A 24250-nucleotide genomic window follows, 5' to 3' on the forward strand; every position below is an offset into this window, starting at 1 on the left:
AATTACATCTTTATCGCTACATGCCCAGTAACATAGACTTAAAATTTTTTTTATGTACTTGCCTTTTAAATCTGTAGAAAATAAAAAATGGAGCAGTAAACCAAAATAATAATACTGGCTTTTGCAACTGTCCGTGTATTCGCCTTTGTCAGAGAGCTTTGTGTCCTCACACAGCTTTGTGTTCCTGTGTCATGTGTTTCATTTCAGCCTGAAGGACTCCTTTAGCCTTTCTTCCTGGGCAGACCCGGTGTTAGCAAACTACTTCAACTTCTGTTTCTCTGAGAATGTTTCAGTTTCTTCTTCAGTTTGGAAGGACAGTTTTGCTGGATAAGGAATTCTCAGCGGACAGTTTTTTCTTTCAGTGCTTTAACTGTATCTGCTGCTGCCTTCCCACCTTGTAAGGTTTCCGGTGATGAACTGGCTGATACTCCTACTGAAGAGCTCTCGTACCTTACAGGAAGCTTTTTTCTTGCTGCTTTCAAGATTGCTTTGTTTTTCAATAGTTTGATTGTAATGTGTCTTGGTGTGGGTCTTTGTGTTTATCCTACTTGAAGTTTGTTGAGATTGTGGACTTGTAAATTTGTGTATTCATCAAAATTGGGAAGTTTTGGGCTACTATTTCTTCAAATTCTCTCTTGCCCTTCCTCTGTTGGGACTCCCACAATGAGTGTGTTGGTCCATAGGGGACATAGATGATGTCCTGTAAGTCCTTCAGGCTCTGCTCACTTTTCTCTGTTTTTTGTTTTGTTTTGTTTCTTTTTTTTGTTTTTGTTTTTTTACTCCTCTAGATAATTTTTTCATTTGTCCCCTGTTTAAATTTGCTGATTCTTCTGTCTACCCAAGTCTGCTGTTGAAAACCCTCTAGTGAATTTTTCAGTTCAGTAACTGTACTGCTGTGCAGCTCCAGAGTATTTCCTTTTGGTTCTTTTTATAAATACCTGTCTCTTTGTTGGTATTCTCATTTTCATTTTGTTCATATATCATTTTACTGGTTAACATTAGTTCCTTGTGCATGGTTTTTTCCATTTAAAAATGTTTTAAAGTCTTTATGGAGTAAGTGCCATTTCTGAGCTTTCTCCAGGATAGTGTATTTTGTTCCTTTGAGTGAGTTGTGTTTTCCTGTGTCTTTGTTTGCCTTGTGATTTTTGTTGTTGCCGAGAACTGGGCATTTGATTTTATGTGTATAATGTCTTACTGTTTTGAGGCTTTCCCAAATTATTTTTGTAAAGACTGTCCCTTGTCATATGTGTGTTCATTGAAGTTTCTGTTCTTTTAGCTTGTGTTAGCAAATGTTTTGTTAATGTGGGGAACTGAAACAGACAGTCCAGACACCTTCCTCACCGAAGGAAACAGTAGAGAGATTACAACTACCCTTTCTAGTCTTCATACACTGGCTCTGTTCTGAAACAGCCCCTCACTGATTAGCTCAGTGTGCTTAGAGACTTGAGGATCAACCCAAGGTGAAAGCCTAAGGTCTTCTCAGGACTGTTCTGAGCGTCTGTCTTGCCTGGGTGTGGCTTTTGGAATTTTCCATATACATGACTGCTGTTGATTTCCCTGATTTCCCAGAGTTTCACCCTAGCTTTTGTGGGCTTCAAACAGTCCTTTATTTACTTTATCTTTTTTTTTTTTTTTTAAAAGATTTTATTTATTTATTTGACAGAGATCACAAGCAGGCAGAGAGAGGGAGAAGCAGGCTCCCTGCTGAGCAGAGAGCCCGATGCGGGGCTCGATCCCAGGACTCTGGTATTATGTCCTGAGCTGAAGGCAGATGCTTAACCCACTGAGCCACCCAGGTGCCCCTCCTTTTTTTTTTTTATAAACACTTTAAAACTGAAATTTTTTTCAATTTTTAAAGATTTTATATTTTTATAAAATATGAGAGAGTGAGAGAGCATGAGCAAGGGGGAGGGGTGGAGAGAGAAGCAGATTTCTCGCTGAACAGGGAGCCTGACTCAGGACTCGATTCCAGGACTCTGGGATCATGGCCTGAACTGAAGGCAGTTGCTTAACTGACTGAGCCACCCAGGTGCCCCTTTTCGTTGTGTTCTTGATATTTCTGAGGGGAATGAAAGCTTGGGGATTCTTAGTTCCCCATTTTCCTCGACTTTTTATAACATTTTAAATGAGAATGTTTTCTAAGCTGTTATTGAATTGTTTTCTAATAATGGGGAACTACTGATAAACTCTACTGCATGTAGCTTTTACAGAAATACAAAACTTGATTGCCCAAACCAATAAAATGCAAATTAATGACATTCATTTAGTCTGGCAGGTGATGTTTTATTGGAACTAAAGCTGCATCGCCAGATACTTGTGTTAGTAGTTCCCCAGGGTTTCTTCAGTCTGAGCTGCTGAACGCCACATGCACAACTTGCCCGTGACTTTGCTGGTGTGTTTCTATGGCATACCTGGTGTCGCTTGGCCCTCACCAGGCGTGAGTGAGTTTGGGACACTTTTTTTTTTTTAAAGATTTTATTTATTTATTTTACAGAGAGATAGAGCGCACAAGTAGGCAGAGAGGCGGGCAGAGAGAGAGGGAGAAGCAGGCTCCCTGCGTGGGAGCCTGAAGCGGGGCTCGATCCTAGGACCCCAGGATCATGACCTGAGCCAAACTGAGCCACCCAGCCGCCTCTGATGCTGGGACATTTTAAATCCAACTCTTTTCTCAACAGAGCAGGTCAGTTAAAGTATTGTTGCCCTGTGCTGCTGTGCTCCTCAACTTATGTACAAACATGGGCATGTCTTTAAGATTTTGTTTCCATCTTTTTAAATTAAATTATTTACTTGAGAGTGAGAGAGTGCACAGTGTGGGGAGAAGCAGAGGGAGAGGGACGAGCAGACGCCACGCTGAGCACGGAGCCTGGCATGGCGCTCGATCTCATGACCCTGAAATTAGGACCTGAGCTGAAATCGGAAGGTGGATGTTTAAGGGACTGAGCCACCCAGATGTTCCTGTGTTTGCGTCTTTTAATCCTTTGAGAGCACCTGCAGATCCCGAGGCCAGTACAGAGCCCGGTTTGAAGTAGTTGACGGGACCAGCGCTGAGACTTGCTGTTCGTATGCTTTCCTAGAGGCATAAAGAGGGCCCAGCGTGTGGGGATGGGAGACGGTAGTCCTGCCTCGTTGGGGGGATGATCTTACAAAGGGTGGTGCGATTGGGAAGCTTGGCTAGGAGTCATGACAGATGGGCAGACACAGGCCGTGCTGGGCTTGTTTGGTTGGGTTCCGTGGATGGACTAGAGAAGGTGAGGAGGAGGCGGCTCCAGAGGTGGCCTGACGCCGGGGTGCGTGGCCTTCAGCGGGGTGTTAAGGCTCTGATCGGAGGATTTTACTTACTGTCCTCAGGCCAACTCTTCAGAACAGCTCTTGTTGGCCCCCTTTACCAATCAGAAAGCTCATAACACAGAGTGGATGATATTCCAAAGCTTATGCATGTAGTAATCCTAAACCGCGCCTCACACCTGGACGGTAATCTGGACTAGGAAGGGTTTTGGGAACTTTCAAGGGACTTGGTGCTATTGGCCTGGTGGGTGTTGATTTTCTTTTTTTCTCTCATTTGCTCTCCTTTGTCTTAGTGAGAATATATAGACATCTGTGCAAGTGAAAATAATAAACCTGATGTGCCCATCGTGACCTTGAAGAGTCCCCCCCCCAATTTTGCTACTGGTATTTTATCTCTTCCTTACCTATACACACACACTTTTAAAAAAAAAAAACGATGTGTATGTATTTACTTCTTGACTTGCTGGGGTGTTTGAGAGCAAATCCCGACTCGGCGCCGTTGACCATAAACACGGCCACGTGTGTCCCTTGTGGCCACCATTCTGGCGCCACGCCTCGCAGGTACTCCTCTGCGCTGCGGTGTTGGTTCTCAGAGCCCGGAGTGAGCTGCGGCTCCGCTGCCTGTCCACTCTAAAGAACACGTCTTTGTTGTCGTTTCTCCTTGGGGAACAGACACGCTAACCTTGGGTTGCCGTCGTCCCATGGCATGTGATCCAGAGAATGCGGAAGCAGCGCGGAAGACGCGGGAGTCTGGAACGTCTCGTTCTGGCTGGGATAACAATGGTAGGGATTTTTTTAAATTGAATTTATGAGAATAGGAAAAATACTACGAAAATGATGTATTGTTCTTCTGAGGCTTTGGATTCCACGTGGCGTTTGGTCTCTCGTGCGTGGCGGAGGACGGCTGCTCGCAGGGCCTGTTGTAGTTCGGGTCTGGAGTTGAGTGGCAGGGACATGTGACTGCTGTGCAAGGGGTTATTTTTGGTGTCTGGGTGTCGGCCTCTCGTCAGAAGTCCCAGCAAGCTAGCGCGAGATGCACTTGGGGAGGCTCCGAAAACGGCAGGCGTGGTTGTGTGAGCTTCTCAACTTTCGAACATGGGTTGTTGCTTCAGCAAAGAAGTCAGCAGTGACAGGGACAGCGAGAAAGCTGGCCTGTTGCCGGAATCTGTGCAGGAGGCGGAGTCAGGGCACCAGATAAGTAAAGCTTTGTCTTCATTATTTGATACCCTTGAAGGTGAGGAGCTGCCCAGCGTCCGACATGGAGGCGGCGGCGGAGCGGCTGCGGGAGCCGCTCTGTGGGTGAGGCCTTCCACGAGGCCGGGGCCCCCGCGGGGGCTGAGGCTGTCGTCGGACTCTGGGTCCCCTGCCGTGCCCCAGTTCCTGCCTAGGTCTGAAAGCTTCGAGGAGAGAGAGACCAACTCAGAAGCTGTTGCTCTTGAGCACGGTTGTGGCCGTGTCTCGGTCCCTCGCGGTGTGAGCTCTGTCGGGGAACGGGGTTTCTCGGAAGACATTCGTCCCAAAGGTGACGAGGCTCTGTCTTCTGGCCAGGGCGTGCAGGGAGGCGCCCTCGTAGGGAGCCATCTCGGCCGTCCCCCAGCCGCTCGCATAAATGCCCTCACCGAGCACGACAGGGTGGTAAACGTTCAGATCCGAAGTGACAGTAGCTCTTCAGACAGGTCTGGCGGGGGGGTGACGGGCAGATACCCTGTTTGCAGTGGTCACCAGGCACATGGGGCTCGGAGAGAGAGCGAGTTGTACAGTGTTTGTGTTGTAGATCCGGACAGCCTGGGCCTTGCCGAGGAGCCGTGTGCCCCTGTGTGTGGCGCAGCTGCCGGGGAAGACAGTTGCTCAGCTGTCACCTCTGAGGGACTTCGCAGAGGGGCCCGGCCGCCGGGGAAGGCTGCACAAGGCCCAGGACAGTTAGCTGCCCCGCAGGAAGAGCGGTCCCCACGGGGCATGCCCAGCCCAAATGAAAGGAAGGAAGTTTTTAAGGAAAATACTAAACCTGCTTTGGAACTAACAACTGTGTCTTTAAGGGCTCACGCTTACACCGGGTTCCCTCGAGATTGCACAGAAAGCAGCGCAGTATGTAATGCGGGCACACTCCCTGCGCGCAACCGTAACGTGGGCACTAGCTTGCCGGGACGTGTGTGTGCCCGCCCTGAAGGAAGTGAGAACTGTAGTCTAGAACAGGTAAGTCCCACGGGTGACTCGCACGTTGATTCACTAACCCACCCTTCAGAAACGGAGAGAAATGGTGAATCTGGAGCTGTAGCAGCGAACGTAGGCCAGAGCTTCAGCTCTGAAAAGGAAAGAGAAGATAGTTCTTTGAGACCACTGAAAGACCGTGATTATTTCCGCTTTGATGTTAGCAGGCCGGAAGGTAGTCTGCTTCCCCGGAGTCTAGATAGGATTCATCCGAGTTGGGAAAGCTGTGTCCCTTGCCTGAGCCTTAGAAACCAGCGTCTTCCCGTTCATGCCAGTTTCCGAGAAGCAGCCCGTAACGGACCCGATGATGCTGGACCGGCCCGCCTGCTGGGGCCAGCCATGGCCGGGGGGCAGCAGCCCGGTGTCTGCGGCCTGAGACCTGGAAGCCTCCAGCCTGTGAACAAAGCACACTTGTCTTTGCAATCAGAAAGTAGCTCATCTTACCCCGATGGGGATAAAATGAGCAGTTTTGAAGAAGAGGGTCACGAACAGAGGGCTTGCGCATGGAGACCTTCCCATCAGGTGGCAGACCTGCGTGCAGACCCTGGGGCCAGCGCGGCCCAAGCACAGATCTGCGATGTAGCTGCTGCGCTGTGCAAGACGGGCGCGGAGGGGGTGTTCCCCAGAGCAGGCACCCCGGAACTCGGGAGCTCCCAGGAAGCGCCCCCAGATGGCAAGTCTCTGGACGGCTCCCGCTGTTTGCAGGGAAGCTTTATTTCCTCTGCGTTTGCTTTCGCCGGCGGCGAAGAACGGGCAACGGGCCCGTGTGTTGAAACGGAAGGTGTGGTGTGTGTGAAGAGCGCAGCGAGCGGCCGGCCAGGGTCGGGAAGTGCCCGAAAAGAGTCACTGAAGGCCAGTCCAAGAGAGACCCGTGAGGACGACAGAGGAGATGTGAAGTCAGACGCGGAAACCACCTCCCGCTGGGGGGCCAGCGCAGCACCCCGCGGGGCGGCTCGCAGGCCGGCGACCTCCACGGCGCCGCCTGGTGGCAGCAGCCGCCGCCCCCCGAGTGCCTGCAGACGGGAGGGTCCCGGTCGCGCTCCGCCTCTGAGCCAGGGTTCGAGTGCGGGTGAGCAGAGGTCACAGGCGGGAGAGACGGACTCTGTTCACAGCCGGGAAGAGGCAGGACTGCAGCAGGTTTGCTCAGACTCGGCTGAGGAGCGCGCGGAGGCCTTAGGGGGTGGCGCGGCGGGGACGAGCAGGCCGGCAGCAGCAGGTCAGGGGCGGGAGAGGGACAGCATCCACGCGTGCCGGGTGAGCACACACGCACGCCACGTCGGGCAGAGTCGTGCCAGACCCGTGCCCAGCGGCCCTGCGTGGAGCGGCGGAGTGGACGTTGTGGCAAGTCCACAGGTGACTGTCCGAGAAGTGGAACTGGGGGAGACTCCCGAGGCATGTTCCCGTGTGGCCCCAGTGGACGGATGCACAGACCCTCCTCACGAGGTGCTGCAGGTGGTTCCCGTCCCCCTAGGGGACGGTGCAGAAATAGCAGTGCCACTCGGCGGGGCCCGTGTCTTCCCCCTCCCAGGAGACGCCGTAAATACACCTGTGAGTCCTGCAGGACGGGACTTGCCCAGCTTCCCAGGGCCGTGGTGCTCCCCGTCTCTGCATGAACCCGCCCGTTACCCAGTGGGAGCGTTTGCCAGTGCGACGTTTTCTGAGGGACTGGCCGACGGCTGCCGGGAGCATCCAGGGGGCTGCGCGTGCGCTGGCGCCGTCGGGAGCGAGGCCTTGGAAGAGGAGCAGGTGCCCAGCGCGTGTCTGCACGGGAGGCCGCCGGCCGTAGAGGTCGCTCTCTTCTGGCTGGAGCAGCCCCCCTACCGGCTACCCGCGGCAGAAGAGGCTGTTCTCTGGGGATGGCAGAGTAGAGGTGGACAGTCAGTAAGTATGTTTATTGGTTTTTATTGGGGAATGCTGGGGCTTCACTTTGAAGTTTTATTCTTTAAATAACGGACAGTCATTTGACTGTTTATGTCAGGCCGTGAGTTCTTGTAGCCTCAGTTTAACCATTTCCTACCTGGGAACTGTGACTCAGTTTACCACGTGAGATATTTGGGCCGGCGTCTGTGGGCCGGCTGTCGCTGGCTCGTGTCTGGCTGTCGGACGCAGCTCGGTGCAGGCCTCTGCGGTGAGGGCGCGGCGGCTGCTCCTCAGGGCTGCCCTGCCCTGCCCGACGTCTCCCTCACCACCCGTTGTCGGAGCGGAGCAAGCGTTTGTCCCGTGGCATTTTAAAGTCCTTTCACGGAGGCCACAGTCGGACAGTAGAGAAGACTCAAAATCTGTGCTTTCTGCTACACGTTTGCTGCTGTTCACTGGTGTGGAAGTCTGTCTCGTGTCCGGAGAAGACCCTGCAGGCCCCGGCCACAGGGTGCTGCTCCTTGGAGAGGCCGCACGTGCCGCTGCAGCCGGTGGTCGGTGGCGCGGCTTCTCCGCAGCCCGCGGCGAGCCTGCACATCGCCAGACGTGCGGCCCGTCTTGCGCTTCACGGTCCTTCCGGACACGCGTGACTGACGGGCAAACTTCGAACAGCAGAATCTCGTTAGCTCAACTGGCGGTTTGTTTTGTTTATAAATTCAGTTTATTTAAGCTATAAACCGGGACGCCTGGTGGCTCAGCGGGTTAAGCCTCTGCCTTCGGCTCAGGTCGTCATGATCCCTGGGTCCTGGGATCGAGCCCCACGCGGGCTTTCCTTCTCAGTGGGAAGCCTGCTTCCCCTCTGTCTGCAGCTGCCCCTGCTTCTGTGCTCGCTCTTTCTCTCTCACACACACACGTAGAAAATTTTAAAACTAAAAAACAGTTCACCCATTTTCCCAGCCCCCCGCCACAGCCACCAGATTTGTTCTACGACCTTGGTTCATTTGTTCGTTTTCCAATTCCACGCAGAAGTGAGATATAGGGGTCTGTCTGACTTGTTTCCTTCAGCCGAGTACCCTGGCAGTTCTGTCCGCGTCGTTGCAGGCAGCAGGACTTCACTGGTTTCATTCACGACCGAGTCCTGTTCCGTCGCGCAGACACCACGTGGCCTTTATACAGCAGCAGGCAACCGGTGGCTTCCGTATCTTGGCTTCTGTAAATAATGTTGCAGGGGACATCCGGTGCCGATACTTTTTTTCAAATCAGTATTTTTGTTTTCTTCAGGTAAACATCGGGAAGTGGGACTGTTGGATCTTACGGGTTTCTACTTTCAGGTGTTTTTTAAAATATTTTATTTATTTGACAGAGATCACAAGTAGGCAGAGAGGCAGGCAGAGAGAGGAAGGGAAGCAGGCTCCCTGCTGAGCAGAGAGCCCGATGCGGGGCTCGATCCCAGGACCCTGGGATCATGACCCCATCCGAAGGCAGAGGCTCAACCCACTGAGCCATGCAGGCGCCCATTACTTTCAGTTTTTTGAGGAACATCCGTCCTGTTCCCTGGAGTGGCCGCCCCAGTCTGCGTTCCCCCGTGTACGGCCTCCCTCGTCAGCATGCTCACCGGCACTTGTTCTTTCTTACCTTTTTGATGATAGTTTATTTACCTTTTTAAATTTTTATTTATTTATTTTAAAATAAAGATTTTATTTATTTATTTGACAGACAGAGATCACAAGTAGGCAGAAGGGCAGGCAGAGACAAAGGAGGAAGCGAGCTCCCTGCTGAGCAGAGAGCCGGATGCGGAGCTCGATCCTGGGACTCTGAGATCATGCAGAGGCCCAACCCACCGAGCCACCCAGGCGCCCCTATTTACCCTTTTTTTTTTTTTTAAAGGATTTTATTTATTTGAGAGAAGAGAGCTCATGCATGCACGTGTGCACACAGGAGGGAGAGGGGAGGGTCAGAGGCAGAGGGAGAGACAGAAGCAGATTCCCCTCTGAGCAGGGAGCCTGACTCGGCGCTGGATCCCAGGACCCTGGGCTCGGGATCCAAGCTGAAGGCAGGCCCTTAACTGACTCAGCCACCCAGGTGCCCCATGATAGTTTATTTATTACTAGTGATTTTGTTGCATTAAGCAAGAAAAATGATTGATGGTAGTAAGGAGACAGATGCTGACGACAGTTACATGAGCATCAGTAACGTAGGGAATTACCCATTAATCTCTTTTCCATTCCCACATTTGGGACTTTTGCCAAAAGGAGTTACATTCAAGTTAATTGCTTTTGTTTCCTAAATAGTCGTGGAGGCAGAACATAACAAAATTAGGCCTTGAAGTGATAGGCACAGCACGGTTTGTGTAGCGGGTGTCCGGTCCAGTCAGCCGCCGGTCTGTGCGGGGCTCATCCGTGGAGCGCGCACGGGCCCTGGTGCTCCCTTCCGGTGAGATGCGCCGGTCCTTTTCGATTGGGACGCAGGCCTGCGTGGTGCTCTCGTCTGAGCACATTTAATGCGGGCGTTTTCTCTTCACCACTTCCATTTCTCAGAGCGCTTGGCCGGACGTTGTTTCCCACCGGTCCTGGGCAGTGGCTCTTACTGCATTTTGCAGATGAAGAACCGGAGGTAACAGAGGCTTGAGAAGCCAGTGGACTGCGCTGAACGACTCTGCTTCTCTGGCGGCGGTAGTCCATGCTAACTTGAAGTAAAACACTTGAAAGTTTCCTTTCCCCACTGTCTCACCTGCTTTATACTCCCCAGCTCCCCTGTCCGCTTCTCTGATACTCGTGACTGATTCCTACTCCGGAAGTCTCAGTGGGGCCGTTCTTTCTCGTGTCCAGAAGAGAGATTCGGGAGTTGTTAGGTTGTGTTTTTGTTTTCTTTGTCTTTTTCTTTTTAATGGAGCCTTCTGTTGGGGGGTAGAGTTTCTTTAGAGTGTCAGAATTTATTTATTGATTTATTATTAATTTTTAAAAGATTTTATTTCTTTATTTGAGAGAGAGAATGAGAGAGAGAGAGAGAGCATGAAAAGTGGGGGCGGTCAGAGGGAAAAGCAGACTCCCTGCCCAAGCAGGGAGCCCGATGCGGGGCTCGATCCCAGGACTCCAGGATCATGACCAGAGCCGAAGGCAGTTGCTTAACCAACTGAGCCACCCAGGCGCCCTTGATTGATTGATTGATTTTTTTAAAGATTTTATTTATTTATTTGACAGAGAGAGATCACAAGCAGGCAGAGAGGCAGGCAGAGAGAGGAGGAAGCAGGCTCCCTGCTGAGCAGAGAGCCCGATGCGGGACTCGATCCCAGGACCCTGAGATCATAACCTGAGCTGAAGGCAGCGGCTTAACCCACTGAGCCACCCAGGCGCCCCAGGTCAGCTCACTTTATAATAACCGCTGCTTAGCCATGAACTTTCAGTGGAAAAATCAGGTCGCCAAGCAGGTGAAACTTGAGTTGTTGATGGATGCTTGGAGTTCCACATGACTTCAGGAGAAGACCCACACCTTAAAGAAATAGAACAGACAAGTTATTTTTTATGTGAATTACAAGAAGGTAATGAGTTTTTGGTAATGTTTTGTTTTTGCTGATGTTAGAACAGTTTCTAATTACTGTCTTTGTAGACATGTTACCTGAGCTCTCTCTGCCATGGTTTTCTTCTTTGGGACACCCTCATAGTGTGTTGGGATTCCGCTCAGGAAGGTCCGTGAATGTGCCCGGCACCTAGCCGACTCGAGGTAGTTGTCATGCCTTCAGCTCCTAAGTCTGTGTCTCCATTCTCTCATCCCTTGCCACTCAGGAGTATCCCCTGAGCACCTGTGAACCGCGTACAGCTGTGCCACGTCCCGAGTTCTCGACTTGGACCGCAGTATTCACCACCCAAGAAGTGGTGCCTCTCACAAGGATGGCTTTCCTTTCAGTTCTGGCGCCGCATTCTGTTGCTCTTTATTAAACATTCATTCCTTGAGCACCTTCCGCAGGCACAACTGCACTGAGGTCAGGACTGCGAGGCACTAGCAGTACCGTGGCGAGCAGAAGGGAGGGACCAGTGGGAAGGTCAAGTGTGTTGTAGCAGGGCCAGCCCTGGGCTGGCTCTGACGCTGTTGCTTCCGGCGTTGCGTCCTAGTGTGGCGGGCCGTCGGTGCGGGGGACGCCCCAGGGCAGGTGGCTCCGGAAGGTGCTCACGCTGGGAAGCACCCGTGTCCGTGGGCGGCAGGAACCGGAGTGTGCGCCTGAGGTCAGGGGCCACTTCAGGGTATACAGTAGCGTGGGAAGGCTTGACGTGTGTTCGTGCATGGTGGAGAGTCCAGTGAGGAAAGGGCCTTGATAGAAAAAGCAGATGGAAAACGTGGACATGCGGGGGGAGGGTAGTGATGTCTGTGAAACACGGAGTGTCTCCCGAATCGTCCTCTTGGCTCAGGAGGGCAGGGGTCGTGTCTGCTAGCTCACTGTTTCCTCTGGACTGCTGAGCGCCGGGGTGGAGGGGCGGGAGGCTGAAAATGAGCTGGAGGTTTCGGTGTCCCGTAGGGACGGAGAAGGGAGCCTCGCTTCCGGGGCGTGATCCTCCCCGAGAAGGGAGCCTCGCTTTCTGCCCCGTCACGCGTGCTTCAGGAGGAGGATCCCAGACAGGCCTCTTTAGGCCTCTGGTGCTGCGGGGCGGGGGAGGCGGGGGGCGGTTCCCTCACCTTGTAGGTGTGAGCGAAGGGCATCCTGTCGCCTGACCACATGGCCTCTCGTGTCCGCGTCCGTTTCGGTTCTCTGCAAGCCTTCATCACCCCCGCCCGGGGGACTTACTCTGTCTTCTGAAGGGTGTTAATCCACACTTGTCCTCCATGGCGGGTCTTGGTATTTCCTCACCCTTTTCACATCTGGGGACAGTACTGCGTAACATCTGCCCTGGGGCTCAGGCAGGGCGGCTGCTCCCAGTTCGGGGCTCCTGCCTGACGTTCCCTGGGAGCTCCTGGGACGAGCACCCTTGTCGCTGTCCTAGGGAACTCCGACTTCTGTGTGGGCGTATCAAGGCTGTGTTACGTGGGCAAAGGAAGTTGTTTTAGGTTTGCTGAGAGCATTGTGACGACGAATTGGAGTGAGTTGGAGCAGCCGCCCCAGGGACATTGATTTTTCTCTAGACTCAGATATCCACTTGAGGCGTGTGAGCCAGAGAAGAAAAATCAGGGGCTAGTTAGGTGCACCAGAGAAGAGCTCACCCATGCCCAAAGGAAGTGAAGGTGTGAGCCTGTGGGCAGTGGGGGAGCATTGGGGACATGCCGCATGTCGGAGCAGGACGGACACCAGGATCCTGCGCGTGAGCTGCTCAGAGCCCTTGCCTGACAGACCCATTGTGAGACCTTTGCTCTTCTGAGGGTCTTGTGTTGACTGTCTCCTTTGCTTATGTGAATGGTGGACATTGAAGAATTTTATCCATCTACAGTCCGTTCAGGTGGTCAGTCTGTGAGTTGTGTCTCGGACAGAGATGACGGTTGGGTCCCCCATTACTTCCCGAATGTCCACGAAGGCAGGTACCTCGTCTTTCGTGTGCAGTTTCTGGAGAGCCTTCTGCTTACTGGGAACGGAGGAGCCTGCTGGTGGACGAAGCTGAGCTCGGCCTGTCAACTTCTGTTCCTTTGCACGACGTTTCCTCCCCAGTGGACGTGTCAATAGACTCTGCCTTTCTGGCCTGACTCCCTCACACAGATGCGTTTCAAGTATGAATTAGTAAGTAAAATTGTGCTTGATTGGATTGGGAAACAGATGTTTGTCGCATTCTCCCCTAGGTACCGACTGCCAAGGTTTCGGAGCTAAACCCTAATGCTAAGGTGTGGGGGACGCCGGTGCTGCACTTGGAAGCGGGCGGCGCGGCGGACGGCGGCGTGAGTGCCGACTGGGCAGAGCCGTCGGGCCCTTGCGCGGACCGCAGCCAGGAGGGTGAGCTGTGGGCGTGACTGGGGTGAGGAGAGCCTTTGCTCTCACGGTGGCGCCTTTGTTCCCGTTTAACCCATCTTGAAGGACTTGCTGACTGGGGCACCTGGCTGGTCCAGTGAGCAGAGCCTGCGACTCGGGATCTCAGGGTTGTGAGCTCAAGCCCCACACTGGGCAGGAGGGAGCCTAGTTAAAATTAAGAAAAAGAAAAGAATTGAAAAAGGAAATTGTTAATTAAGATTTGTGTTGTGGTTATAGTAGAAGAGCCAAGGAGTCCAAGTTACAGAAATTGAAGTAACTGCAGCTGTAAGCTTTTGTTTTGTTTTTTTTTTTTTTTGTTTTTGTTGTTTTTTTAAAGATTTTATTTATTTATTTGACAGACAGAGATGACAAGCAGGCAGAGAGGCAGGCAGCAGAGAGAGGGGGAAGCAGGCTCCCTGCTGAGCAGAGAGCCCGATGCGGGACTCGATCCCAGGACCCTGAGATCATGACCTGAGCCGAAGGCAGCAGCTTAACCCACTGAGCCACCCGGGCGCCCCAATTTTGTTTTGTTTTAAAATAAAGTTACTCGTCTGATTTTGTCTTTTGGGATCAAATTCCTAATTACAGGATTGGATGCCAATGGTGATGGTGACAAAAGGCGTGAGAATGTGGCGCTGTCAGATTTGCAGGAGTCAGACCAGACCGCGGTGAGCTCTTTGGCTCTGGGTCGCTCGGAACATGAGTCTCCGCCTGAAAATAGTGAGACCGGTAAGTCTGTGACATGAACTCATTTTTATATGGAGTGTGAGCTTCTTCATTTTGCTTTTTATAATTTAGCTTAAGTCTTTCTCCAAACACCGTGCCTTTCATTGGTTCCTTTGATTCTCCTTGAAATTCCCTCGTAAGTGGGTACGGAGCGCTGTCAGGAAGGCGCCGCAGGGAGCGGGAGAGCCCAGCGAAGGCGGGTCTGGGTTGACTGGGAGAAGCGGGAGGGGGACTGCAGGGCCAGGCGTCGGGGCCAGTGCTGCGGGGGGCGGTGAGTGCTGGAGGCGAGACTCGGAGCCTGCGGAGTGGCTGCTTCATGACAGGGAGGGTGGATGGAAGGCTGTTTGCAGAAGAGAAGGAGCGGGGCGGGGGGCGGGGGGAAGAGAGCAGTTGTCGTGGGGCCGGGATGGGGGCCGGGATGGGGGCCGCGGAGAGCCACGTCAGGGAGCTGGTTCTTTCTGTGTCTGGAAGGCGAGCGCAGTGCAAAGGCCCCGCAGACAGCGGGCCGGGCCGGGCCGCGGCTGCCTCACGAGCGGCTGATGGGGCCATGGGAGCGGGACAGGTAACTCGCCGAAGGTGGCTGCCGGGAGCCACGCAGACCAGAGGCAGGGGGGGTGTGTCTGGTCCCCCAGGGGACAGGCCTGAGCCACGCGCGAGCTCGAGAAGCCCACCTTCCCGGCGTGTCGCCGCGCAGGCTTCCCAGGAGGCGATATGTTAAGCCACGTTCCCGCACGTAGGGCTCACGCGCTTCCCCGGGCACAGCAGCGCGTCCGTGTTGCGTGTCCCCGTCAGGGTGAGCCCCGTGAACACCTTCGCGGTGGCCGCTGGCACTCCTGCCCCCGCCCTCTCTTCCTCCCGCCTCTGCCCCCGCCACCCAGAGCCGGTTCTCCCTTCCTTCCGCCCGCCCGCTCTCTGCCTCCCGTGTGTCTGGTCCTGGCCGGCTTGACGGTGGCCGAACAAAACATGTGCTGTGCAGTGCTGTCGTTTGGAGTTCGGGATCGCAGACTCCCAGCTGTGCCGCCGCGGGGCCGGTGTGGCCGGTGTGGCCGGGCTCCTGGACGGCCGTGGCAAGCCCTGTGCCCCCTCCCTGGCGCTCTCCTCCTCCTCCGCGCTCCTCGGGCTGGCACCAGCAGCATCCCGTGCCGGAAGTGGAGCCCAGCTTTCCTGTACGTTTTATTTGCCCTGGTTGGGCGCACGCGGTTGGGGGCGCGATGGGGTCGGTTTGCTGACTTCTCCTCCCACTCTGTTCTCTGCCGTGTCTGGTAAGAGGTGTGTGTCCCTGTAACGCCGTCCAGATCGTGGCATACCTGTCACCGCTGAAAGCTTCCTGGGCCCCTCCCTGCCCGGGGCAACCACTGATACAGGCTCTCTGTCACTCTGGGTTGGTTTGCATTTTCTAGAATTTTATATAAATGGATTTTTAGGACACGTGTGCTTTTTGTGAGGCTTCTTTACTTGGCGTACTAATTTCAAGATTCACTCACGTTGTGACATTCATAGGTCATTGTTTGCTTTTTCCGAGCGCAGTGTTCCGTTCCATCCTGTGCCTCGGTTGGTTTTTCATTCACCTGCTGGTGAATATTTGGGTGTTTTCCAGTGTGGGGTGGGGCTCTTACCAAGAAAGCTGCTGTGAACACAAGGCAGGACTTTGTATACATGTATGTTTTCGCGTCTCTTGGGGAAATACCCGAGAACGGAATTGAGGATCATCTGGTAGGTTATCTTCTTAAGAAATGGTGGGGCTGTGGTCTGTAGTGGGGCTGCTGGGGGCGCGTCCGCCGTGGAGCGAAGCCCCGGCCGCACCACCCGTTGTGACCAGTGCTTTAATTTCAGCCCTTCCGAAGGTGGTTGGATCGTACTGTAGTTTTAAGTTCGTTTTCCTAGTGACTAATAGTGTCGACCATCTTTAACGTACGCATTTACCATTTTGGTGAAGGATCTGTTTGGGTCTTCTGCCCATTTTCCTGCTGGGTTGTTTAATCACTGAGTTTTGGGAGTTCTTTATATGTTTGTACACAAGCTCTTCTCAGGTTTATAATTGCAAATACATTCTCTCGGTCTGTGGCTTGTCTTTTGTTCTTGTGACATTATCTTTTGAAAATGAGAAGTTTAAACTTTATAGGTAGTCTAGTTTTTTTTTTTTTTTTTAAAGATTTATTTATTTATTTGACAGACAGAGATGACAAGCAGGCAGAGAGGCAGGCAGAGAGAGAGGGAAGCAGGGTCCCTGCTGAGCAGAGAGCCCGACACGGGGGCTGGATCCCAGGACCCTGAGATCATGACCTGAGCCGAAGACAGAGGCTTTAACCCACTGAGCCACCCAGGCGCCCCAGTCTAGTTTTTTTTTTTTTAAATCAGGTTTTTTTTCTTTTATGAATCTTCTGGTTTTGTATCCAAGAAATCTGTGCTTAATCCAGAGTCACAAAGGTGTTCTCCCAGAGGCATAATTTTAAATTTTACATTTTAAGATCTGTAGCTCATTTTAAGTTAATTGTTGGATATAGTGTGAGGTACAGCAGCAAAGTCTTTTTTCAATCACCATTTGCTAGAAAGACTTCCCCTTTTCCTTTGAGCTTTCTTTGTGTTGCCATCAGGATCATTGTCCCTACACGTGTCAGTTTATCTCTGGACTGTGTCTTTCCTTTCCGTGTATCTATTAAATCTGTTTTCCCAACAGTGCCACACTGTTGTGATTACTGGAAGTAATTCTTAAAAACAAGCTGTGTTAGCATTCCGATTTTGTTCTTTTTCAGAATTATTTTGGCTATTCTAGTTCCTCCTTTTCATTTCCATACAGGTTACAATGACCTGGTCAGTGTCTGTCTCCAAAGTGGTGAGATTTTTATTGGGATTGCATTGAATCCATAGATCTCTTGCAGAAAAATGGCATTTAAAAAAAAATTTTTTTTTGAGACTGTATTTATTTATTTGACAGAGATCACAAGTAGGCAGAGAGGCAGGCAGAGAGAGAGGGGGAAGCAGGCTTCCTGTTGAGCAGAGAGCCCGATGCGGGACTTGATCCCAGGACCCCGAGATCATGACCCGAGCCAGAGGCAGAGGCTCAACCCACTGAGCCCCCCAGGGGCCCTGAACAATGGCATTTTAGTGTGGTGCGTGCGAGCTGTTGCATGTCTACACCTGGTTAGGTCTTCCTTAATATCTCTTGGCTGTTTTTTTTACTTTTCAGTGTCCTGGTCTTCCATGTCTTCTGTACTTAAATAATTATCCTTAAGTATTTCATATTTTGGGGGGGCTGTTGTAAGTGATTTTTTAAAAAATTTAATTGGAAATTATCATAGTATGTAGAAATACAGTTAATTTTTGTAAATTGATGTTCTCTGGAAACATGTTAATGTTACTTACTAGTTATGGGAACTTGTTTGTGGATTCCATATCTTTTGCATAGTCATGTTATTCGTGAATACATTCAGCTTTATTTCTTATCCAATCTGATTCCTTTCTCTTTCATTCTTTCTTTCTCTTTGTCTTTCTGTCCTTCTTTCTTTTTTCTTTTTGTCTTTCTGTCTGTCTTTGCCTCTAACTTCTTTGTTTTGCCTGATCTCCCTGGATAGAGACTTCATTACAAAGGTGAACAGAGGGGTACCTGGATGGCTTAGTCATTGGAGTGTGTGGCTCTTGATACAGGGTTGTGAGTTCAAGCTCCACGGTGAGTGCAGGGATTACTTAAAACAGGTGAGCAGATCATGAGAGCAAACATCTGACTAATCGTAGGGGAGAGACACTGCATTTTACAGTAAGTGTAATGTTAGTTTTGGTTTTACGTAAATGACCTTTATCAGGTACATGAGGTGCCCTTCTGTTAGGCTTGCTGAGAGTTTATAGAAGGAGGGGTTGTTGGAATTTGTCCTGCTTTTTTCTCCATCGTGGCAATGATCATACTTTTCTCGTTTAGTCTTAGGATGATTTTTCATGTATTCAGCTTATCCTGGGATAAGCTTCGCTGCATCATGATGTAACACACTTGATTCGTTGTTAGATTAGATTGGCCAGAATTTTGCATAGAATTTTTATACCTGCGTTCATGAGGGATGTTGGTCTGTAGTTTTCTTTTCAATGTATTCTTTCCTATGCAGTTTTTTTTTTGGGGGGGGAAGAGGTTATTTCTTTTTTAAATGAAGAAGTAGAGCTATTTGGGCCTAGGGTTTTGTGTTAGGGTAAGTTTTCAGCTGTAGCTTTTGTTTGTTTTTAAGTAGACTCCACACCTAGCACAGAGCCCAGCACAGGGCTGAAAACCCATAACCAGAGACCAAGACCTGAGCCAAAACCCTAAGTCAGACACTCAGCTGTCTGAGCCACCCAGATGGTCCTACAGTTTGCTTTTTCATGTAGGGCTACTCAGGTTTTCTGTATCTTCCTGAGGGAGTTTTAGTTACTTGGTCTTGTAAAGATTCAGTCCCCGTCATTTGAAGTGTCAACTCTGTTTCTTAGACTTGCTCCTAATGCTGTGTTGATTGACCGTCTGTAGGATCTGCAGCTGTGTCACTTAATTCCTTACTGTTATTGGTAATTCGTGTCTCTCTTCTCCCTGTAATAAATCCGTGTAGAGGTTCGTCAGCTTTGGTTCTGAAAGAACCAGTAGTTGGTTTAGTTGTTTTTCCTCCTTCATCTTTCCTTGGTTTTCTTCCGATCTGTATGATCTACTTCCTCTTGGTTAGTGGGGTTTACTTTTTTCCCTAGTGTCTTACAGTGGAAACGGAGCTCACTGATGAGAGGCATTTCTTCTTTTCTGAGTAGCTGTTCACGTCCATAAGTCTCTGAAGTAGTCTGGCAGCCTCACAAGTTCCGATACATCGTGGGTGTGGTTTTTGAAAAATGCGGTTCAGAATGATTTCTGATTTCTTTCTCAATTTTTTTTCTTTGATCCATTGGTAATTTACAAGTCTGGTATTTAGTTTCCAAATATTTAGGGATTTTCCGGGAACCTTTCTTTTCTTGGTTTCTAATTTAATCTCCTTGTAGTCATGGGACGTAATTCGTATGACTTGAATCCCTTTAAATTTATTAAGATTTGTGCTGTGGCCCAGAATCTGGGCCATCTTAGTACATGTTCCCTTTGCCCTTGAGAAGAATATGTATTTTGCTTTTGTTAGGGGGATGCTCTGTGGTTATCACTTCTGGTGGTCTTCGTTTGTGTAAATTTGGAGCTCTTCTGGTAGCCTTTTGCTTCCACCTAAAGGACTTGGATGTTTCTCGTAGTGCATATTTGCTGTGGTGGATTGTTTCAGCCAAACCATTTTTATTTTACACTCATTTTTGCTTTGTATAGAATTCTTTTGTCAGATTTTTTTTGTCAAGCCCTTTTTCTTTATCAGTGGTCTTGGGCGTTTTGATTATGATATAACTTAAAGACAGTCTTTATGTTTCTTATGGTAGGTGTTCATTGAGTTTCTTCAGTCTGTGATTTATAAATGTTTTCATCAGACTTGAAGAAATGTTGGCTATAATATCTTCAAATGTTGCTCCTCCCCCAGTGCCTCCCTGGCCGTTTCTTTCCTTTCTTGATCTCTGGCTATTCCTCTGTTAAGACCCTTGAAGTTGTCCGAGTTCACTGATCCTCTCTCCTTTTTAAAAAAAAAAAAAAATTATTTATTATTTTATTATTATTATTTATTATTTATTTTATTTATCATTTATTTGACAGACAGAGATTACAAGTAGGCAGAGAGACAGGCAGACAGAGAAGAAGAAGCAGAGAGCCCGATGTGGGGCTTGATCCCAGGACCCTGGGATCATGACCTGAGCCGAAGGCAGAGGCTGAAATCACTGAACCACACAGGCACCCCCGTCCTCTGTCCTTTTTAAAAATTCTTATTTCTTGGTTTTATTTTGGATAGTTTCTGGTATATCTGTCTTCAGGCTCATTAATCTTCTCTAATGACTAATCTGTTGTTAATTCCATCAAGTATGTTTTTCATATCAGACCTTGTAGTTTTCATCTGTAGAAGTCTGATTTGGGTCTTTTAAATATTTTTCATGTTTCTACCTAACTGTTGAAGCATGTGGACAGTTGCCATGATAATTATCTTGGTCAGTGTTTACACCTGTGTGTCGACCGTTCTTGCTAGGTCACTGTTCGTTAATGGGTGACTTTTCCTGCTTGGCATTCATGGTAAGTTTTGGTTGGGTGTTTGGTATTTTTGTATTTCTTTCTTTAGATAGTTTGATTATTGTTCCAGGATGCATCTAACTGACATGGAAATAGTGTGATCCTTTTAAAATCTTGTTTTAAGGTTTGTTAGGCAGGACTGGAGTGCTGCTTAGGAGCCAGTTACTTCCAGCCCCCGCGGCCAGACCGCATGCTCTGTGTAGCTGTGGTGTTCTGGTCCAGCTGGTGGGAGCAGGCACTGCTTCCAGCCCTGTGTGAGGGAGGGATGCATGCTGCTTCTCGTCCTTTCGGGTGGTTCTTCCCCACTTCCCGGGATCGCATCACACCCGTGCTGTGACAGGGCTGCCTGCTTGTGAGGCCTTCCTGGTGCGGCCTGTCCTGGCACCCTCTTCTGTGCCTCTTAGCTCAGCATGCCCACTGGCTTCTTGGCTTCCCATCCCACTTGCAGAGCCCCGGCTTGGGAAAGTTGTAGGTCTCATATCTCTTAGGGACCAATGGTCCTACATCTGGAAAACTTGTTTCATTTACTCTGTTTTGTTTTTCCATTCAGAAATATTTATTCAGAACCCACCATGTGCCCCGTTTACTTGGGATGCATCAGTGAGTGTAACGGACAAGAGGCCCTGCGGTACGTGAGCTTCCTCTGCTTGGCAGAGACGGACAGTTACTACCGCACACGCTGAGCTTGGGATAGGCAGGGGAAGAGGACGGGAGCTACAGCAGGAAAGGGAAAAGCGTAAGGAAACAGTATGAGAAAAATGGGGTAAGGTTACAATTTTTTCTAGCTTTATGGAGGTATGATTGACAAATAAAATTTGAATATGTTTATGGTATCCAGCACTGATCCTTTGATATTATATAGTCACTATGAAATGATTACCATAGTCAAGCTAATTAACACATCTATTACCTCACAGAGTGTTTTTGCTTTTCTGGTTTCGGTGTGCTGAGAACACGTACCATCTCCTTTCCTGGCAAGTTTGCGGCATTTGATACAGTATTGTTGACTGTAGTCAGCGTGCTGTACCTAAGACCCCCAGAACCTCACCGAGCTGGTGACTGAATCGTATCCTGTGACCAGCACCTCCCCATGGTTCCCACTCTCCAGCCGTGGCTCCGTCCTTTGCTTGTATGGTTTGGACTTTGTAGATTCCACATACAGATGAGATCATGTAGTTTTTCCCTTTCTCTGACTTATGTCACGTAGCGTAGTGCCTCAGTGCTCATGTTGTCTCACATGGCAGGATCCTGTATATCTCAGTGTGTGTATGCATCACGTCGTCTTCATCCGCGCGTCCGCGGACAGCCGACAGCCGCGGGGGTGGTCCTCGGTCTGGGCTCCCGTGAGCAGAGCCGCCGGGAGCACGGGCGCGCAGAGCCTTCCGGGTGCTGACGTCCCTTCTGCGGGGTGTGCGCCCCGTCGTGCGATTGCTGGGCCGTAGGGCGGCTCTGGTTTTAACGTTCTGTGAATGCTCCGTACGGGTTCCCAGAGGGCCGGCCCCGCTTGCATTCCCAGCAGTTCCTTTTTCTTCACATCCTGGCCAACACTTGTTGTCTTGGTTTTCGATGGTAACTGTCCTACCAGGTCTGATGAGTGATACCTCGCCGCGGTTCTGATGCACAGTCCCTAATGGCTAGTGATGTTGGGTACCTTTTTATGTACCCGGTAGCCCTTTGTAAATCTTCTTTGGAAAAATGTCTGTTTAGGCCCTTTGCTCAGTTTTTTTTGAACATTTTATTCATTTATGAGGGAGAAAGTATGAGCAGGCGGAGGAGAGAGGGAGAAGCAGGCTCCCTGCTGAGGATAGAGCCTGATGTGAGAGTTGATCCCAAGACCCGGAGATCATGACCTGAGCCGAAGGCAGACGCTTAAACTTTGGCTGAGCCCCCCAGGCGCCCCCTTTGCCCATTTTTAAATCAGGTTTTTGTTTTGCTCTTAAGTGTGAATAAATTCCTTATATGTTTTGGATATAACCCCTTATCAGATAAATAGAGATACTATAAATATTTTCTCCCATTCCATAGGTGGCCTTTTAATTTTGTCAATGGCTTCCTTTGCTGTGCAAAAGCTTTTAGTTTGATGTAATCCCACTTGCTTGTTTTTGTTTCTGTTGCCTGTGCTTTTGGCGTAGGTCCAAAAAGTTGTTGCCAAGACCAGTGTTGGGGAGCTTTTCTCCCACATTTTCTTCTAGGAGTTCTACAGTTTTAGATGTTACATGCATCTTTAACCCATTTTGAGTTGGTTTTTGTCTGCTTCACAACAACATGACATCTTATGTGATGTAAAATAAAGGTTCAGTTTCATTCTTTTGCATGTGGCTGTCCAATTTTCCCAACACCACTCATTGAAGGCACTTCTTTCCCATTAAATATTCTTGTTAACCTTGTTGAAAATCAGTTGACTTTGTATGTGTGGGTTTATTTCTGGAATCTGTTCACTGATTGTGTGTCTTTTTTAATTCTCATACCAACCTGTTTTGATTACTTAACTTTGTAGTGTAATTTGAAGTCCCCTTTGTCCTTCTTGAGATTGCTTTGGCTATTCAGGGTCTTTGTGGTTTCATATGAATTTTAGGATTGTTTGGTCTGTTTCTTTGAAAAATGCCATTGGAACTTTGGGTTGGATTGCATCGAATCTATGGATTGCTTTGGGAGTGTGGACATTCTAATGATAATGTTGCAGTCCGTAAGTGCAGACTGTCTTTCCACTTACTTGTGTCTTACTCCGTTTCTTTCATCAACGTCTGTAGCTCTCAGGGTACAGGTCTTTCACTTCCTTGGTTGAATTCATTCGTGGGTGTTTTGTTCTTTCCGATGCAGTTGTGAGTGGGTTTGTTTTCTTGATCTCTCTCTCAGGTTGTTGGTGTTCACACGCAGACAGGCACATGGTCTCTCTCAGGTTGTTGGTGTTCACACGCAGATGGGCGCGTGGTGCCTGTCGCTCACGTAGACTTCCCACTTGTCTTCATTCTTGGTTCTTGTCGTCTCTCTAAGGGGCTGTAGTCACGTGACCCGTCTTTGCGTTTGCTGAGTCTTCCCTCCGCCTGGCTGACCCTGCTGTGGAAGTGCTGTGTTGAGTTCTCGGGTTTATCCTTGTGTTCTTCAACTCCAAGGTTTCTGTTTGGTTCTTTCCTGTGGCTTCTGTTCTGTTACTAAACTTCTTACTTTGTTTCTGCGTCATTTTCCCGATTGCATTTAGTTGTCTGTGTGTGTGTTCTCTTGGATTTCACCGAGTTTCTTTAAGGTGATTCTTTTGCATCCATCTGTGTTTCATTGGCATCAGTCACTAGAGCCTTGTTAGTTTCCACTGGTCGTGTCATACGTGCCGATTCTTGTCGCTGCATTTTGATGGTGCGCATTTGAAGGAGCAGACCCCTCTTCCTGTCTTTACAGACTGGCTTTGTCTGGCAAGGACATTCTCCTGTGGGTTTGGGCTGATGGCATTCCCTCTGCTTTCATAGTCCTGATGGGTCGGAGCTGGGTCACGAGGCTGCTGCTGGGTCTGCAGTGGAGTTAGTGGGCTTGTTAGCAGGCTGTGGGTCTTGCCTGGTCCCTCGGCGCGTCTCCGGGTGGGCAGAACCGCTTGTGGACTGGTGCAGCGGGGAGGAGCTGAAGCTGAGTCCCAGGTGTGCTTCAGGACCCTGAGGTCAGCTGGCCTGTCTCTAGGGGCACTGACCGCAGGCATTTTCCTTTGGGACCCTTGGCCAGCAGACCTGCTCAGGGACCGGCTGGAAGGTGGCTGGAGCCCACTTCTGGGACCCAGGGAATACTTGAGTGCGACCGAGTGTGCTCACTGGAGTGCAGCCCAGCAGGACTGGAGCTGGGTTGTCGGCCATTGTGGGGTCCAAAGCCAGGACTGAGGTCTGTGCGCCTGTGACCCGGGGCCTGGGTGGGCAAGGCTCCTTCTTGGCAGAGGATGCTGGGGACAGGACCAAGTCAAAGAAGGCTGCAGCTGGGGCCTCGGGCAAGTCAGCTGCCTGCATGCAGGGCCCGCTTTCTCAAACGGCTCTGCTTAGCCTTGGACTACTTGCGGGTTTCAGTCTCCTCCCTGGGTGCCACAGCTGCCGTAGGGCATTTTTGTCTGAGGACGGACGCTGCATTGTTGCTGAGGAGGGAGCATGAGT

General features: G+C 50.2%; 1 protein-coding gene across 1 annotated transcript in view; it reads left to right on the forward strand.

Moving 5' to 3' along the window:
* The window catches only part of LARP4B (La ribonucleoprotein 4B), a 72614-nt gene that overhangs the window by 13577 nt on the left and 34787 nt on the right, over positions 1 to 24250 (forward strand). Inside the window, exons 4-5 of the mRNA XM_044228487.1 lie at positions 13108 to 13258; positions 13862 to 14002. Coding sequence (XP_044084422.1) covers positions 13108 to 13258; positions 13862 to 14002 — 292 coding nt within the window. The remainder of the gene's footprint in view (positions 1 to 13107; positions 13259 to 13861; positions 14003 to 24250) is intronic.

The sequence above is a fragment of the Neovison vison genome, chromosome 12 (assembly GCF_020171115.1).
Source record: "Neovison vison isolate M4711 chromosome 12, ASM_NN_V1, whole genome shotgun sequence".
NCBI classification, from domain to species: domain Eukaryota; kingdom Metazoa; phylum Chordata; class Mammalia; order Carnivora; family Mustelidae; genus Neogale; species Neogale vison.